The sequence below is a fragment of the Podarcis tiliguerta genome (genome assembly GCF_965153285.1).
Source record: "Podarcis tiliguerta genome assembly, chromosome: 8".
NCBI lineage: Eukaryota > Metazoa > Chordata > Lepidosauria > Squamata > Lacertidae > Podarcis > Podarcis tiliguerta.
In genome coordinates this window covers 6,744,274-6,763,561 of record NC_139541.1, presented here as the reverse complement: position 1 = coordinate 6,763,561, position 19,288 = coordinate 6,744,274, and the positions used below count along the sequence as shown (strand labels likewise).

At 45.9% G+C, this 19,288-nt stretch overlaps 2 protein-coding genes across 13 annotated transcripts in view; one reads left to right on the top strand and one right to left on the bottom strand.

Annotated features, from left to right (window-relative positions):
• The window catches only part of PPTC7 (protein phosphatase targeting COQ7), a 23,479-nt gene extending 13,010 nt beyond the window's left edge, over nt 1-10,469 (top strand). For both annotated transcript variants that reach the window (XM_083454141.1, XM_083454142.1), the window contains exons 5-8: nt 1,773-1,971; nt 3,428-3,551; nt 5,851-5,980; nt 7,145-10,469. In XM_083454141.1, coding sequence (XP_083310267.1) covers nt 1,773-1,971; nt 3,428-3,551; nt 5,851-5,980; nt 7,145-7,203 — 512 coding nt within the window. In that variant the 3' untranslated portion in view covers nt 7,204-10,469. The remainder of the gene's footprint in view (nt 1-1,772; nt 1,972-3,427; nt 3,552-5,850; nt 5,981-7,144) is intronic.
• The window catches only part of RAD9B (RAD9 checkpoint clamp component B), a 26,358-nt gene continuing 16,829 nt past the window's right edge, over nt 9,760-19,288 (bottom strand). For 10 of the 11 annotated variants that reach the window (XM_083454121.1, XM_083454116.1, XM_083454113.1 and 7 more), the window contains one exon: nt 9,760-12,180. In XM_083454121.1, the coding sequence (XP_083310247.1) occupies nt 12,055-12,180 (126 nt within the window). In that variant the 3' untranslated portion in view covers nt 9,760-12,054. The remainder of the gene's footprint in view (nt 12,181-19,288) is intronic. The other variant, XR_014514517.1, reaches the window with a different exon arrangement.

The following is a 19,288-nucleotide window of genomic DNA, read 5'->3' as shown; positions in this document are numbered from 1 at the left end:
CTGAAAGCAATATGGAGTTGCCATTATTGGTTTCAGATTTAACTTCCCCACTGGGAATACATTCCAGCTGGGTGTCACTTTAGGAGAAGTCTGTTGGTGGGTATTTACACTATGTGCTTTAACTTTAAACACCTGCTGAAAACTTTTCTATTTCTCCAGGCTTAAGGAGGCAATTAAGAATACATCTTTCCACAATGGCTAATTCATGTCTATTTTTAACTTTCCATTTTTTTTATTCTATTTTTTATTTTATTATATTATCAGTTGCTCTGATTTTATTTTTTGAGATTGCGGTCTATAATTTTTTTAAAAAAAATATATAAGTTAAAAAATAAAATTGCTGTTTACATTTTACGTTCATGCCACTCTCTTGAACTCATGAAAGCAAGTGGGTCTCGCAACAGAACATTGCAGTGTGGAATGTGCCAGTTCACTGTTCCTGCCAGCCAATCAGCCAGGTCTTCCAGATAACCCAGTGACCCCACTCTCGACCCCCCAAGACGCTGTGATCACTGAGCACACCCAGTCCTCATTCAGTAGGGTTTTTTTGAGGGAGGCTGTTGCCCCATAGGTAGTTTCTCTAAAGATTATTTGTACTTCTGTGTGCCTTGGAAAATCCCTATGGCATGTTGACACCTCTTTCTTGTTCCTCAATAGCCCCGTTTCTACCCACAGCCCTGTGAGCACTTAAGGGGGTGAGTTTGGTGTTAGAGGGAGTGATGTTGGGGGTCTTGAAGGAGCAGGATTTTGCTGTGTTGAGAACCAGCCACGCTAATGGAAACGGGCAACCTTTAGCACACTAAGCGCAAGTTACTTTTCGCACCGCACATGCTTCTCACCTGACCTCAGCTGCTCTGCCAAGAGGTCTCTGTAAGTATGTAAGCTATATTTAGCTAGCCTCTGCTGAGCTCAGGAAGAGTCATCCCTTTTTCATTACACACCTAAAGAACAGGCATTGGCTGCATCATTTTCCCTTCAGTTCAGACGTTGTTGGAACTGCTTAAATGAGCTCCAATTTCAACTTACAGCATGACTAGTTTTGTGGAAAAGTCCTGACTTAACTGAATGTTGCCAAGGTGGCCTCATGCCGTGAGTGCCTGTCCCATTCAGCTTGACCTTCTCAGTTCACAAGAGCACATGAGCTCCATGTTTGGCACTTGAATTTCTAGTTGCAGTGCATTTCTGATCAGCTTGACTCCTTATCCAACACTTCTAGATTTTCTTCCTTCTTTTAACTGCTGTAAATTTTCCCCTTATCTTGAATGCTTTGTTAAGCGTTCCTTGTTAGGAATGCCAATATAAGAGCCAATGTGTCAGCTGCTCACATGTATTCAATGGACCAGTGAATACTAGTGCTGCTAACTGCTGTCCGACCTCCTCAGCACTTCTTTGGGGGTCTGCTGAAATAAATGCATGTTACATGTCTACCTCCACAAATCTTGGTTGAAGAAAGTGCTTAGAGTTGGTAAGAATCCAAATAGCTGCTTATTAAGTTTCAGAATAATGGTGGCATTGCTTTTAGAGGTCTGATGTGCTACCTTTAAGAAGAGCTGTGTTGACTTACCAAGAGAACAGCACTGGAAGTCTGTTCCTGCTAATTAGAAATAGCTTCTCGCAGTAGTTGGAAAACAATAGAAATTCTGTTCAGCTCATTTCCATATAGTTTATCTCTCTCAAGTTCTTGTCCTTGCTGCAGCCAGTGGACCCCACTTAAAGTAAAAGCAGCTGCATTTATATGTCATTTTCTAAAAAATATTTAATTTTATTTCCAGGGAGCAGCACAGCTTGCATTGTAGTTCTGGATCGGACAAGTCATCGTTTACATACAGCAAACTTGGGGGACTCAGGCTTTTTGGTAGTCAGAGGTGGAGAGGTAGTACACCGATCTGATGAACAACAGCACTACTTCAACACTCCGTTCCAGCTGTCAATAGCACCACCTGAAGCTGAAGGGGTCGTCTTCAGTGACAGGTGAGATTTTTAAGTGTGAATGGCCAGATCAAAATTCCCCAAAACGATTATGTTGGGTGCATCCCCCCCAGTGAGAGGAAGCTGTGCTCACACCCCATGTCCCAGAATGTGTAACTCCCTTTTTCCAAACAAAGGAGAAGTATGGGAGGTGGTCTTTTTCTGCTTAGGGGTTTTATGGTTGCCCTAAAGGGACTTTTCTCCTCTCACTAGCCTGGCTTCACTCATTACAGTGATCATTAGAGGCAAAGGTGTCTCCTCCTTGCATGAGGCTGTGCAAGGGTTATGTATGGCGTATTCCTCATCTCTCTGATAGTTGCATGTTACAAAACTCCACTTTACAAAACAGAGCTTTGGCCTAAAGATGGTTAGGGTGTGGTGTTAGGTTCCTTTTATGCCTCCAGATCCCTGCTTCAGTTTGACTTTCATGTGTGGCCACATTTGCCAGGGCCTCAAATGCCACATTTTAAAATTTCCCTCCTCCTGACTTGTTTGCCAAGGAATACTACTGTTTTATGTCTTGCCGTTGGAAATATCTTTTTGGCTATAAGAGTGAATTTGGCTTAAGAGTGAATCAAGCTGCTCTTCCAAGTTGAATTCCTGGAATGGGTGCTAAAAGTTCGTTCTTTGTGGCTGCTCTGCACTTGCAGCAGGATTCGAATGGAGATGTGGAAAAAGCCTTGTCCTGCTGAGTGCATTCACTTGTGTCCAAAACAGCTCTGTGTTCGCCCAGCATGCAAATGCTGTCATGCTGTCCTGTTCATTTCGGGGACCTCCTTCTCACTCTTGGGATTTGGATTGGGAATCTGCTAATTTTGCATACTCTGGCAGTGAGGTAGCAAATGCTTGAAGAACAGAGAGGGAAGCATGTGACTGCAGCTTGTATTTCAGTACGGTTAAAAACTTCCAGCCGTGTGCTGTGCCCAATCAAAATGAGCAAAACTCCCATTTGGCAGAACACCAAGGTCCACGATGGGAGTGTTGGAAAAGCACATTCTGTTCAATGGGAACTAGCGGCTTAAAAAGGATACCTTAGCAAAGGACTTGAAGCAAGATTACTCCCTTCCCACCAGCGCTGCACAGCAATGCCTTTGGTACTTCACAGGTCAAAGCAAGAGCCACTCAAAAATACTAGTGCAGGGGAGAGATCATGGGATCTATCCCATGTCCTCTACTGTGTAAGGTTCCTTTTACCTCTTCAAACTGTCAGTCACAAGAGTCCCAGTCTGTTGTGTTCAGCAGTGCAAATTCTTTGCTCGTGAAATGAAAATTTGTGTAATGGTGATTTAAGAAAGCAAAGCCAGATAAATAGGGTTGCCCCACTAGTGCTTAAACATTATCACAATAGCTATTTCAGGTAAGCTGAATGTAGTGTTCTCCCCATTTTACAGATTAAACTAAACTCTGACCTGGGAGCCATTCAAATATATGTAGCTATTTGTGATCATTGCTTTCACAGCCCAGATGCTGCGGACAGTACTACGTTTGATGTCCAGCTAGGAGACATCATTCTGACAGCCACAGATGGGCTTTTTGACAACATGCCTGACTACATGATCCTACAGGAGCTTAAGAAGCTAAAGGTAAGCAGTATGCACAGAGCGGGGTGAAATGTTTAAAAAGAGACGAGTTCATGTAACTATTTGCATATTATGTTAGTCTACTTGACCCAATGTTTTTAAGCAAGGTGCACTAAAGTTGCTTTTGGGGCCCCTCCAAGATTAGAGGCCCTGAGGCTTAAGCTTCATTAGTTTTGTAGCAGATCTGCCCCTGGCTACACCATTTATGTAGGAAATGAAACAGACTGGCTGTCTTTCTGATGATGGTGGAACTTTGATTATCAGAGTGTCCCTCCAATAAGCTGAATTTTGAATGCATGAGAGTTAAATACAGTGTCCTGCACTTACGCGTGATCGTGTATATGCATGACACTGGGAAATAATTAAATCGTTTAATTTAAACACGGACATGGTGGGAGAGCAGGAGAGCCCTCGTGGCTCATGATGAGACCCTCCCTGGAGCCTTAAGAGGACGTCAGCGGGGGCGGAGGAAGAGAGGCGTAGCAGAACTGACACAGCCACCACTTTCCCATACGTCCTCCAGCCTCCTGCTGGCCCCAGAGCTTAAACTCCAGATATTTTGATCTGGATTGGGGAGACAGTAGGGAAGAGAGTAGGAAAAAATGGAGGCTATTTAGAAGGTGCTCCCCACTTTTTGCAATTTCAGTTAACCAGAAAGGATATGTTTCAGAAAGCTTGATTCCTAAAAATGTTTTAATATTGTAACTTCCCAGACACTCCCAAAATCTTCTAAAAGTAGTTGCTAAAAATGACTCATTTGAAATTGGAGTACAGTGGTACCTCAGGTTACAAACACCTCAGGTTACAAACTCTGCTAACTAGTAGTACCTCGGGTTACAAAATTTGCCCCAGGATGAGAATGGAAATCATGCGCCGACAGCACAGTGCAGCGGGAAACTCCATTATCAAAAGCGCACTTCAGGTTAAGAATGGTTTCAGGTTAAGAATGGGCCTCCAGAATGAATTAAGTTTGTAACCCGAGGTACCACTGTAAAGGGGAAATCTCCTTAGTTGAGTTAGACTGATGAGGTGGAGGAGGCTCTTTCTTTTCAGCCACACTCTCCCTGCAACCCAAAGAGCCTGTTTGACCCCAGCCTGGTTTGAGTTTGGTTTCCTCCATTGGCCATGTCTGCTAAGCAGTGGCGTAGCGTGGGGGGTGCAGGCGCACCGGGCGCAACATCTGGGGGGGGGGCGTGCTCGCACTCGCAGCTCTCTGCCCCTGCCTGGCTCACTCACTCTCTCACTGCAGTGCTGGCTGTGCAAATCCGATCCGAGCCGCCGGGTCGCCGCCCACTGTGGAGAGGAGGGTGCCAGGCGTGCTGTGCAGAGCGGAGAGAGAGCAAGGGACTATCTGGGGGAGGGACAGTGCAGCGGGGGGGGGGGGCACAAATTACTTGCCTTGCCCCGGGTTAGGGGGCGCAAATTACTTGCCTTGCCCCGGGTGCTGACAACCCACGCTATGCCACTGCTGCTAAGGAAGACAGGCTGTGCCAAAATGGTCTCCAAGGGAAGTTGTTTCTTTCTCCCCCTCCTTTCCCAAAATACAGTTCCATTTGTAGTGGCTTTCTTTGCTTATCTATGTCCTCTGGTGCTGATGGGAAGGGTTAGGAATGCATTTGCCGGAGATAACATGCTATTGCCCTCGTGGATGTGTGGGTTCATGTGGTATTGAGTGCCACCCACAGGCAACCTTAAATTTGGCTCCTGTACTATGCCCTACGGATAGGGTTCCCAGCATTAATCCCTATGGAGTCAGAACGGCAACTTCTGTTGAAATCGTCAGTGATGGCTTTCTCTTATTAAGCTCGGCATTTCAAAGGAATTAAGATTGAGGAAAGCAAATTTGGGAAGAAATTATTAATCAATCTTGAATTCTTTTATTTGGTTTTGGTCCCTTCTCCCCCACAGTTCAGCTATTTCTTGGCGTTTGCCTATGCAGTAAGGAGTCAGATAAAAACTGAGTTGAAGCCTAGGGCAAGCTGTGATTTCCAGCCAGCCCAGATAACAACACCCTCAAATACTGAAAGCAGAGGGCTTCAGATATGCTCTTTAAGTCAAGTGCAGCTTCCCAAAACTTGTGCTGCTGTGGAACGTAGGAAGATGTATTTCCATACATGGCATACTTAAATATATTCGTCTTTAACTCAAAACAGATCCTTTTGGGTTAGCCGCTGTTAATATGTAAGTTGGAATAAGGGAGTAAACAATATTCTTCTATTATGTGCACTTATTTGTGGCATATGAAATGTGTAACCTTGGTAAAAAAAATAACATTATTCTTTCTCTCATACAATTGATTCAGAATTCAAATTACGAAAGTATACAACAGACAGCAAGAAGTATTGCCGAGCAAGCTCATGAACTGGCGTATGACCCAAATTACATGTCTCCCTTTGCACAGTTTGCTTGTGATAATGGATTGAATGTAAGAGGTAAGTTTTACCATTTTCTCGTGGGAAGCTTAACAATGACTCTGCAGGCTAGCATTTGTTCCAAATTCTGAACTGGCAAGAAGACTTTGTACTAGAATGAGAGACCAGCTAGTAATTGGGGTGGTGTTTTACAAAGAGTGAGATGACCTGTTCCCAGGTTTGCTGCTGACTTGCTGTATAATTTCGGTTTTCATCATGCAAGACACTTTGCACACTTAACAAACCTGATTATTTTCCATAACTACTGCATATAAGCCAGCTATATTAGAGTCCAGGGGGGGAAAGGTTTTTAAATTTTCCAGCACGATTCAGTGAAGTATGTCGAAGGCAAGCACAAACATTTCTATTTAGAGCATCAGCTTTTAGATTTCCCTGGATAGCAACAGAGCACCTGTTGGAACTCGCGGCTCTTAACTTATGGTACTAAGTGTATCTGGAATATGGAAGGTGGTCAACTCTCCTTCGTTGGAGGTTTTAAAGCAGAGGTTAGACGGCCATCTGTCGTGGATGCTTTAGTTGAGATTCCTGCATTGCAGGGGGTTGGGCTAGATGAATCTCTTATGATTCTATGTCTGCCAGACGTATGTGTTGGGTTTGCTGGAAAGTGCTTGCCCTCTGCTCTGCTTCGTGACCTGCTTTTAATGGCAATTTCTTTGAAACCTGGAAGCAAGCTTATATTACTCTGATTCCTAAACAGGGTCAGGATGGATCCAACATTAAAAACTACAGACCAATCTCCCTACTCAATGAGGATTATAAATTTTTTGCAAATATATTGGCCAACAGGCTAAAGGTTTTATCTGAGTATATTCCAGGATTTCTGCCTGGAAGACACATGAAAGACAACATTAGAAATGTTGTGGACATTTTGGAAAAGTTAGAAGCAAGAAAGAGCTGTAAATCAATGTTAATGTAATGCAGAGAAAGCCTTTGACAATGTTTCTTGGAGTTTTATGTTACATAATTTAGAGAGTATGGGGATAGGTCAGGATTTTTTAAATGGTATCAAAGCGATTTATCTAGAACAAAAAGCTAAAATTATTGTAAATAATGTGGTTTTAGAGGAAATTAGAATTGAGAAGGGAACCAGGCAAGGGTGCCCACTTTCCCCAGTTTCTTGGCCAATTTCTTCCAGTGAAAATATGTAAATGTCTTGCTTTGCAGGTGGAAAACCAGATGACATCACCGTCCTCCTTTCAATAGTAGCTGAATATACAGACTGACTGGCTGACAGCATAAACTTTTGACAACTGACTTGAGTGTTTCCTGCCGTTCCCTACTTCACAACGGACTGTTTCCTGCTGGCAGGATGCCTTTCTCTGCAGCTGATCTCAGTGGCTCTTACATGTTACGTCCATTGCCTGTTTTAAAATGCAGTCGAGGTCTCTGTCGTGAACCACTACTGGAGTACACTGGGGTGCATCTGCCAGCAAGAAATGAAGAATTTCAATACTTGAAGCTTGTCTTTTCAAACTTTAGTAGTAATTACTTCATAGTGGGGAGGGTGTGTGTGATTATGGTTATGAATCATGATTATGGCTCTGAAAGAAATAAGTAGAATTGGCTATTCATAATTCAGAACTAGATGTGCAGTTTGACACTGATAGAAAACCTCCATGAGGACAAACAAAATTGTTTCGTTAGAAAAAAAAAAGCCCATTTTTAATTTGAGAGGTCACAAATCGTTCTGTAACTAGCATAGTTTGTTAAAATGATAGTTGAGATTTGTGTCGATATGAATTCTCTGGAGGCTTCCAAGTGCAGTGAGCCTCAAGATATATATGGTTTAGCGCAGGAGTTTTGTCTGTTACTAATTTGAAACACAAGATTAGTTCATGAAAAGTATTGTGTGTCTATGAGAGAGAGAGAGAGTGTGTGTGTGTGTATGTGTGAAGGTGCCTGTTATGCAGATGGAAATTTGGCATATCATTTATTTGCAAGGAGCCCTGTGCTGGCTGGATCTTTCTTTTAGAGAAAAAGATTTTCTAAAGATATTTCAGTTGCACTAAAGTTTGAAGAAGCCAGGGTGTTGAGAGTTTGGAATGGCATGCTGCCTGAGCACGAATCATCTGATTTTGCTTTGTATGCCATAGGTAGCTAGGAATGATAGAGGCATTAAAGTGGATAGTCTTCTCTTTTGGGTTTGAGGAATTTGACGGTGTTTCAATGTATGTACTTCTGCTTGTGCTCCCACAGCAATTGAAGTTGCACACATGCAAAACGCTGAATGAGCAACATTTACATTTTAGTAGCTTGGTGTACAGGATTTCCAGAATGAACTTTAATGATGTTTACAGGTATCTAATAGCCATTTTGCAATATAGCATTTCCTTTCATTTACATCCACTCGATGTAGTTTATTCTTCAGTAGCTGCAATCTCCTCCCTCCTTTTTTAAGCTCATGTAAAAACCAATCGCTATAAAGATATATATTGGTCAGTTTTTCATAACTTTTTTGCTAGTAGAAAAGTACTTAGAAATGAAAAGCCATGTTTTATATAGCAGTTGGGTAATGTGGATGTTTAGATTCTGAGCTTGGCCAGTAAAGCAACCTTTTTAAGATGAAAGGGTTTTTTTACTGCCAGGTTTGTTGTGTTAAAACTGTAAGATTGAGGTTACCTCAGCCTGTTTTAAATATTTTTTGTGGTTGTACTGTATATTTGCATAATTACGTCAAGCTTTTATTTATAATTATGTGACATGTACCATGTACATGTCACTATTTCAATGCATCCTACTTTTAACAGGCATTTCATTTACCATGAGAATGGGCAGAATCATTTGGAAGCTGTTTAAATTACTTTCTTGTGAAATTGGCATCTTGATTTTTCTTAAAACATTCTTTTTTTTTTTTTTTGTCAAAATGCCTTAACCACTTAACTTAACAAAATGATTTTTTCCCCAGCATGGATACAGGGTGGAATAAAATGAAATAAAGAAAATCATAGTGCTATAATTCAGAAATGTGGCAAATAACCTTGCACAAATCATTTCAATCCCTTACGCTACTTTAGCTGAACAAGTTATAACTATCAATATTCAACTAGAAGGAATGTATTAATGCTGCAGTTCCAGACTTCTTTCCTGCTTTGCTAGAGGAGCAGTTATCCTTTCATTTGGACTTCCTTTGCATTTTTAATCACCAGTATTTGCTGTTGTTTATTAGAACAAGCCCTGATTAGTGATTGACTGGCCTCACCCACTTGCCCTTCCTTTTGGCCTTGGCCCTGACTTGGTGCCTCCATAGAGCAGGACAGTTTCCCTGCTTCATATTTCCTCTTCCTGCCTTTCTGCAACTACAAAGGATGACCCATCAATTAAACAAATGTGGAAAAGAAGGTGCTTCTTGTGCCCAGATGGTCGTGACCTGGAGCCTTTTGCCACTGTTCTTGGATGTTGTTCTGAGTAGCAGAACTGTAACATCTGTTGGGATTGCTGGCCTTGCTTTGCTTAGAACAGTTTTTAGTCAAGCAGTATGTGTAAAGCCATTTGTCTCTTCCAATGTTTTTTATGACGATCAAATTGAGTTTTTAAACTTTCAGATACTAAGTTCCCCCTTCCCCTCTCCAGACGCCAAAGACCAATACAGTTTATAGCTTTTTGCCATCTGTTTTTAGAGCAATACTGTATTATAAAGAATTAATATTTCTATTACATGCTTGTCTTTTTTCCATTTTAAGATGTGCACTCAAACATATCTGAACCTAATTTCTTCCTATGAACTTAAGCTGTTTGCGCACAAATATCTTTTACAAGAGAAAAAGGCAGGACTCATGTACTTGTGAAAATAACATTTACCAATCCTCAAAGCAGTAGTGTTTCCTAACAAATTGTTTAGTGTTTTGGTTTGGCACAGAGAAGACATTCCATTTTGTGTTTTCTTAAATCTGAAATACATGGGTGGAGCCTGGGGAGATCTTACCTGCAGAATTGCTTTATAAAGAATCTGAAAGAAATTACTTGGCATAGCATCAACCTGCTTCACCCAGTAATGCAGTTGCAGCTGCAGGGCTTGCTATACGGGAATGCCTGTAATTGTGTTACTGAGTTTGTTGATATGAAGGGCTAGGCTAATGTGAAATACCCATATTAATGAAGGAAACGTAAGTCCATGGCTTTCCCTCAATTTGCTATTTCCACAACAAGTGGGGAAAACCTTGAAAATTGGGACCAGATTGGATATAGACAAAACTGTCCATAGTAAAAGCAAGCAAAGATGAAGACACTGTGAATGGAATTACTCTTTGTAATGGATTGCTTTTCCATGGGAAGCCAGGCTAAATGTAGACACTGACTTTTTCTTTTATTTGACAAAGCTGATATAATGAGGATGCCTTCTTGTTAAATGAGACTATCATTACCTGTGCTTACCTAAAAGGCAATTATGTGAATTGGATGTTTGAAGTATATAATTTGTGCAAGAATAGTATCTGTAAATACATTTTAATGAACTGTAAAGATATTTAATAAATAAAGTATTTATACAATATGCATGTGTGCTTGGGCCCAGGGTCTTTTAACTCACCATCCCCACTCAGCTCCCCCCCCCCCCCCATTCTAGGGGAACTTTACTCAGTCTTCAGGTCATCTGAACAAGGTTAATAGTATTTTATGTTGTCCCATAATAATCTGTATTGTTTAATAGCATATGACTTCAGTTTTATTGCTTAAGGGGAAGAATTTATTTCATACTGCCCAAGTAGGAAATAGGTGCAAAACAATAACACCTGAATTTTCTACTATTGCATGCAGTGCATAGACTTCAAACAACTGTCCCTCAAATCCTGCAGTAATATGGGCTGTCCTTTCAAATGCAGAAGTCAAAACAGAAAATATTGACCAACAATCTATAAGGAATTCCTCTTGCATAAGTTCAACCACAATAAAATGGAATCTCATTGTAACGCATTTGTGTCCTTGTACAAGTTCTGCTCATTTTGGGGCTTGTGAAGGACAAGTTGCAGATGGTTATGCAGCTGGTGATTTCTTAAGGTGAGATGCAAAGGGAGACACTGAGCAATAAGCACTGATAGAATAACCTTACATAATGGGGAAGGCAAAGAACCAAATATTTTTACTGCAAAAAGCAAAAACAGTTTGAGGGTTTGGGGCATGTAGTAAACAAATATGCTAGAGAAATGACCTGAATTTGCTACTTGAACTAGTTGGACTGTTTTTCAGTACAGTGAAATTTCAACAGCAGTTCAGTTCCCATTGTCCTTCACTGTGGGAGTTGAAAGAAAGTGAATCTTAAAGAAAAGCAGACTATGGAGCCGTGTGACTAGTTGCTCTTTGTTAGGTTGCTGTGGGTAACTGCCTGTTACCAGGGCTGAAACGGCCAAATGCATTCTGACTTCACTGCTCTGAAAGGAGTATTGCTGTGACACAACACATGCTTATAAAATGAGGGAGGCTTCTAAGGCATTTAAATTTACTGGCATAATATACTATGCACACTTCAACACTACTGAGATGTTTTTCTAATAGACTTGAGCTAAAACCAGTTTATTGCTAGTTAATCTTGCACAATTTCGTTTAGAAGGAGCAGGAGAATGAAACTGGATGTATGCCATTTTTGCAACCAGTCATTTGTCGTAAGTTCTCCTGTGTCATAAATCAATCAAACATCAACATTAATGCAATATGTGTGTGTACTAACTGGCTTTGGTTCCCTCTGATATGCTTGGCTTAACTGAGAAGTAAATCTCATAAAATTACAGTTGTGATAACTTGAAGAAAAATTCATCCAAAAGCTTCTAGTTTTTTTAAAAATACAGGCATTTTAAGTGCGTTCAATGCATGCATGACCATGCAAATGTACATTGTCACAACCCAGAAGTGGCTGGAAAGGGGGAATGGTGGTGGAGCGGGCTTACATGCACTCCACAGACACGTGTGGGGGTCAGGAACATAACCCCCATGCAAAACTGCCATCGCCTGCATTATGAAACAGTGGACTACAACAGAGTACACAAAAACACCTAAAATGAGCAGAAGCTCAGCTTGCCTGAACGCTGAACATACACACATTCCTTGGCGACCATCGGAGTTGGCAGATTGATACTTTGTCACTACTAAAAAGTTGGGGAGAGTTGTTCATTGCTAAAATCTTCTGTGTCGCTTGCTGTTGCCAAAGTGTGGAATACACGAGTTATATCTTGTTCCTTGGATGAAACTGCCCCAAAGAATAGGGAATGGAACTAGAAAAGGCAATAAAGGAAGTTAACTGCATTGCATCAGCCCAAACCCTTGAAATACTGCACATGCATATTAGGGCCAAATGAGATGTGATGGCAGCAGAGCTGAATCTCTAAAGTGGGAAGAGTGGCATGTCTTTAATGTATGGCAGAAGCTGGCAACAAGTTAAACCCTTAATATGCCTGAAATTCTTTCAATATAACTTACTCATTCCATCCAGCTGTATGGGAGGGAGAGACTTCTGTGAACTGTTTCCATTCAAGTTGGTTATTACAAGAACTATGTAACTTAAAAAACTAGTGTCTGCATTTGCTCATTTTTCACTTCCATACACATCCCTTTTTCCCTTTATGTTGGTGGGCATGAGCAGAATGAATTGGCTTTTCATTAGTCTTATGTAAGCCCCTCTAAGAATAGTGGGGTTATAATGCTTTAAATTATAGACTTCTTTCCTCCCATTTTTTTTTCTGGTGAGATTCCACAACTGGAAATAATATCCACTGGAATAAATAAGGGTGGGTTTTTCTGGGGGGGAGGGAGGGCAGGAAGGTTCAGCTCTTCCACTCAGCCTCAATTTATCAGCCTGCACTCTAGAGATGTGGCATGCCCCATATTTGGTTGTTCTTCTGTCATGTTCATTTTAGCATTAATGTATACAAATTTTGACCAAGATCCAAAAAGCTACAAGAAGTTCCATGTGTCTGGGCATCCTTTTACCCTTCCTTTGCTAGACATCCCCTCATACCACATGCTATGCTGCCTTTAAAAGCAGATGTGACGTAGGTATATGGTTGGGGTCTGTTTGAAGGAAAAGTTGACTCCCATGAAATATCTAAAAGTACGCTTTTCAATCCCAACCTTTTGCCTGCTACCAAAATGGCTGGGTGTGGGAAGAGTCTGCTGAATTCCAAGTAGGTCTAAGTTATTTTTCCTCAATGTAAACAAAAAAGTTAAGCAGCTTAAGGCTTATGGAATAGATAATCTTCCATTATAAACTACAGTTGCTCTTGGGAGGGACAAAATACTGTTTCACGCAGTAATCAATGGGCCCTCTACTATTCAGCTGTTGATCCTACATATCCTGCTGTCAGAGCTGGCTCCTGGTCCCAGCTCACAAAGGACCAACGCTAGCCGGTAGTAAAGTATCAAAGTCTTTATTGAAGAATAGTTTCCATTTCCAAGCCTCAGCGCCCCAGCTCTACGTCTAGAGTCTAGACCGGCGAAGCTCCGTCTGAATCTCCGCCCCCTGTACACCAGTTTAAGACTCTAATCTTACTCCACCTCTCCCTTCTCTCCTTTCTCCTCTGGGTCCTGCTGCCCCCCGGGGTCTCCTCCCTCCTGGACTCCTCTGACGCAGACGTTGACCCTCCTGACTCCTCCCGCTCTCTTCGACGGGCTTTAGGACTTGGCTCCCTACCCGGGCTGCCAACTGTGCCGCCTTCCTGTACATTTGAACTTGGCGCGCGCGCGTTTAACCTTCCTCTTAACCGTTTCCTCGCTCCCTGACGGAGGCGTGGTCAATCCTGCCTCATGTTCTCCCGCTGGTAGCGCGCCGCCTGATCCCGATGCCTGGGACTCCTCCCCCCTACTTCCCTCTGGTGTGGACGCTGGTCCAGATTTCCAGCTGCTGCTCTCTGAGTCCCCTCTGGCCCCTTCTCCCTGAAGTGCCCCCCTGGGTACTCCCCTTGCCCTGACCATGGGAGCCCCTTTTTGTGAATCCTCTGATTCACTGGACAGACTCAGAGACCTCGGATCGCTGTCATCGCTGACATTTCCTTCGGACTCCTCCCCTTCGCTCTCCATTTCCTCCCTCTCCTGTGCCTCTGCTCCTGAACCCCTGACATCCATCCCCCCCTCGAAGCCCCCCCTTCCCCCCTCCCCTTCCTCAGGTGTGGGTGCTGGGTGCTCCGTCGTTGTGGGGGTGAATGGCGGATACAGTTCGTCCCCCGTGGCGTGCATCCAGCCGGATAAGTCCGGCTCGTCCTCCGTGCTCTCGCCGACCTCGATTTCCTCTGCTTCCATCTCTGTGCCGCCGTGCTCAAACCCAACGTCCTCTCCCAGCACGTCCATGTCCATCTCTCCCTCTGTCACCTCTGGGTCCGTTGCCTGCCAAGGACCCCCCAGCCACCTCCTGCTCCACCGCTCCTCTGGTCGATCGTCCCACCAAAACAAGCAGTCTGAGGCAAACCCCGAGGGTGATCCCTCCGGGGAACGTGTTTCTATTGCCGGTTCTTCGTCCGAGGTGAACCCCTGGAATGTGCTGGTTGAAAGCGTGGGTGTGAAAAGCCAGTCGTCGAAATACTCGGCTGGCATGGGCCTGTGTGGGAACAAGGCATGAAACTCCTCCTTGAGAAGAGGCTCGTCCAGGGCATAGTCCGGCACCCAACGGTTGGCGCTGGCCGGGGTACCTTCACTGGTGAGAAAATATTCTACTCCCTCTTCCCCCCATCTCGAGTCTAAAATCTCTGTGACCTGGTTGATGGGCTCCCCTCTTGGCGACTCCCTCCTTGGGGGCGTCTCCCTATACGGGTCTGGTGCCGTGTCCTGCGCCTGAAATCGGTGAGGTGCTTTGTAGGGCGTGAGCACTGACCTATGGAACACTGGGTGCATTCTGGATCCCTCCGGAAGTGTCAACCGGAAGGCCACTGGATTGATCTGTGCCTCAACTTGGTAAGGTCCTAGCTGCTTATGTCCGAGTTTCTTCTTCGCTAATGATCTGGTCGGCACTCCTTGGGCCGCTAACCACACCCAGTCTCCCACCTGTATGTCCTCCCCGACCCTTCTGTGCTTGTCAGCCTGCAGTTTGTATGCGTGCTTTGCAAGTTCTAACTGCCTCCTAAGCTGTTCGTGAACTTCCTGCAATTCTGACACTAAGACTTCCGCTGCCTGTGGCTCCCCCTCCCCCAGTCTCTCTAATCCCGGGAAGGTTCTGGGATGCCTCCCGTTGTTGGCGAAGAACGGTGTCACCCCCGTGGACACGTGCTTCGTGTTGTTGTAGGCGAACTCAGCGAGCGGCAGGTAGTCCACCCATGTTGCCGGCTGCTGATTTGCATAGCATCTCAGGTACTGCTGCATGATGGCGTTGACGCGCTCCGCTTGTCCGTTGGTCTGCGGGTGTCTCGCCGACGCTAGGTTGATCTTGACGTTCAGGAAACCCATCAGCTTCTGCCAGAAGTTCGAGATGAACTGTCGCCCCCTGTCGGACAAGATCGACCGTGGCAGACCGTGCACCCTGAAGACGTGGTCTATGAACAGTTTGGCGGTCTGTTCCGCCGTGGCCACCTTCGCGCACGGAATGAAGTGGGCCATTTTGGTGAACATGTCCACCACCACTAGCACCGCCGTTTTACCCCTCGAGCTGGGTAAATCCGTGACAAAGTCCAGGGCCACCCTCTCCCACGGTTCGCTCGGTGTCTGCAGCGGTTCGAGCAGTCCCGCCGGAGGTTTGTGCACCGACTTGGCCCTTTGGCAGGTGTCGCACCTCGAGACATACTCCGCGACTTCCCCCCGCATCTTGGGCCACCAAAAATCTCTGGCAACTAATTCTGCCGTTTTCTCTTTGCCAAAGTGCCCGGCGGTGGGTGCGTCGTGCAACTGCTGCAGTACTTTCGCGCGGAGGTCGTCTCCCGGTACATAGAGTGCCCCTCTGCGGATGAGCAATCCATCACGTATTTGGAACTCGTTGTCCTTCACCGTGCCCTTGTGCACCTCCTCCATTTTGGCTTGTGCGAAGGGGTCCTCCTGCAGCGCTCGACGGACCGCATCCAGGTCCACGGTTGCTGAAGCGCACGCCCACGCTTTCGGTGCGAAAATGTGCTTGGCCGCTGCTGGTGCCGCCTCTTCGAGGTATTGCGGCTTTCTGGACAGTGCATCTGCCATGATGTTGTTGTCGCCTGGGATGTACTCTATCCTGAAGTCGAAATCCGCAAAGAACTCCGCCCATCTGATGTGCCGCTGGTTCAGGAACCTTGCCGTACGCCAGTACTCCAGGTTCTTATGATCCGTGTGAACCTGCACTGTGTGTTTGGCTCCGATGAGGAAGTGCCGCCACGCCTTGAATGCTGCATGAATGGCCAGCAACTCCCTGTCCCAGATGGTGTAGTTCTGCTCTGACTTGCTGAGCTTCCTAGAGTAGAAGGCACACGGTCTCCAGTCCCCATGCGGGTCCTGCTGCAACAGTACTGCGCCCACGGCTCTGTCTGAGGCGTCCGTTTCAACTCTCATCGGTCTGCTGGGATTCACATGCAGTAGCTGCTCTTCGGACGAGAAGAGACGCTTAAGGTTCTGGAAGGACTGCTCCGCTTGCTCCGTCCAGATGAACTTCTTCTTCTTGGAGCTGAGCGTGTCGGTAATGGCCGCTGTCTGCATCGCGAACCCCTTGATGAACTTGCGGTAAAAGTTGGCGAAACCCACAAACCGCTGGACCTCCTTCCGATTGCACGGGCTCTTCCAGTCCAACACTGCGCGAACCTTGGCGCTGTCCATGGCGAGCCCCTTGTCCGACAACTTGTAGCCCAGGAAATCCACCTCCTTCCTGTCGAACTGGCACTTCTCCAGCTTGGCGTACAGCCGGTGCTCCTGCAGTCTCTGCAGAACCTCCTTGACGTCTCCCTCGTGGGTCTCCTCTGATTCTGAGAATATCAGGATGTCGTCCAAGAAGCAGACGCATTTCTTGTAGAGGAGACCCGCCAGGACGTGATGCATGAAGGCTTGAAAACAGTGAGAGCCATTTTGTAAACCAAAGGGCATAACTCTGTATTCATAGGTGCCCAGGGGCGTGAACATGGCAGTCTTCCACTCGTCTCCCTCCCGTATGCGAATCAGGTTGTACGCCCCTCGCAGATCCAACTTTGTGAAAACGCGTCCTTTCCTCACCGTTGCGAGCAGGTCATCTATTTTGGGCATGGGAAAGGCCGTGGGCTTGGTCTTGGAATTTAAGAGCCTGAAATCAACTACAAGCCTCTTTTGGGGCGTGTCCTTTTTCTTCACAAAGAATACAGGACTGCCCCCCACTGCCTTCGACTCCCGGATGAAACCGCGCTTCAAGTTGAGGTCTATGAACTCCCTGAGCTCCTGCAGCTCGTCTTCAGACATTGAATACAGTTTCCCGGTTGGCAGCGTCGCCCCTGGCAGGAGGTCAATCTTGCAGTCATAGGGCCTGTGGGGAGGCAGCTTGTCTGCTTCTTTCTCGCAGAAAACCTCCAAAAACGCTGCGTACTTGCGTGGCACTGCTTGCAGCGTGCCTAATTGTAGCTGCGGGTCTTCCCCTCCCTCTTCCGGGCTAGGTAGGATGCAATGTTCCGCGCAATAGGATGAGCCGAAGGTCAGTTGGCGCTGGTACCACTCCAATGCTGGGCTGTGCCTGTGCAGCCAACTCATGCCCAAGACTACAGGCGTGTCCGACAGGTGGGTGACATTGAAGCTGATGACTTCTCGGTGATTTCCAATCCGCATCACCATTGGCTGCGTTTGTTGCACCACCTGCCCCCCCAACAATTCTCTGCCATCCACCGTGACAACCTTCAGGGGCAGCGTGGCTGGTAGTAGTGGTATATTGTGCTGCTGAATGAAATCCAGTCCTATAAAGTCGGCGTTGCTGCCGGAGTCAATGGTGATCGGCACTTCCAGAGTGCGTCCATTGGGCAGTTGGAGAGACGCTGTAAGCTGCACCACTGGTTTGGGTGGGAGGGGGTCTGTGGGCTGCAAAATTGCTGGGGATTGCTTCATTGACTTGTCTGGCTGGACCCCAGTGCCTCTTCCTCCAGCCAGACTCCGTCGTTTCCCTGTTGCGGTGTTCTCTGTTGAGTTGCGTCTGTGACTGTTGCCGAGGCTGCAGTGTGCTTGTGGAGCCTCTGGGGACACTCTTTCGCCATGTGCTGAGCACTCTCGCAGATGTAGCACTTCCTGTTCCCTCTAGGAGGCTTCGTTTTGACTGCTCCCGGTGTTAGGGCTCTGGTAGCTGACTGAGCCCTGGCACCTCCGATCTCCATCGGTTCTTCTCCCCCTCCCTGCGAGGGTGTGGATTGCGCACGCGTTGCATCTTTGGGAGAGAAGGGAGGTGCTCTGGCTGGCGCCCTTCCCCAACGTCCTTCTTCTCTGTTCCAAGGACGTTCCTCCAGGCGCACCCCAATTTCCAGCGCCCTCTGGACCACTTGCTGAGTGTTCTTTGGCCTCTCTCCCCTTGCAATCTCAGCTTTTACATCTGCATTCAAGCCTTCCCAAAAGAGGTCTCTCACTGGAGCAGAATCTTTCTCCCATCCCAGTGCATGAACTAAGCCAAAAAAGCGTGCATGGTACTGCCTCACACTGGCTCTGCCTTGTTTAAGCCCGTGTATGTCTCTTCTGGCAATGTCGATGTCTATCTTTGATAAAAAACACGAATCCATTGCTTTAATGAAAGCCTTCGCATCTTGGAGCGCCGGATCATTATCTCTCCATAAATTCCTCAGCCACGTTTTGGCCTCCCCATGCAAATGGGACAAGATAAACCCCACTTTCTCTCTCTCATCTCTAAAGTCTTTTTCTAGCAGATCCAGCGCAAACAGCAGGTCGGCTCTGAAGTTGGGGTACTGCTGTAAACTCCCGTCGAAATGAGATACCAGACTGCCTCCCCTTCTCCCCAGTCCAATGCCCTCTGACTTGGGTCCCATTTGCCCCAGTGTAGTGAGTGCTTCCAACCTGGTTCGGAGATCTCTGCAGGCGGCATCCATTTCCTCTTCCCTTTTCTTGGAGGCCCGTACCTCCGCGTTGAGTTGAGTTACTGCATTTCGCAGTTCTGTCAGTTGCTGTTCTGGAGTCATCTTGCCTGATTTGTGTGAGCTCTCGAAGCACCCCTCCTCTGCCCTCGCTGCGTCGACTCACATGGCGAGGTTCTTGGTGCCAAAACTTTGTGTGACGGAGCTTACTGTCAGAGCTGGCTCCTGGTCCCAGCTCACAAAGGACCAACGCTAGCCGGTAGTAAAGTATCAAAGTCTTTATTGAAGAATAGTTTCCATTTCCAAGCCTCAGCGCCCCAGCTCTACGTCTAGAGTCTAGACCGGCGAAGCTCCGTCTGAATCTCCGCCCCCTGTACACCAGTTTAAGACTCTAATCTTACTCCACCTCTCCCTT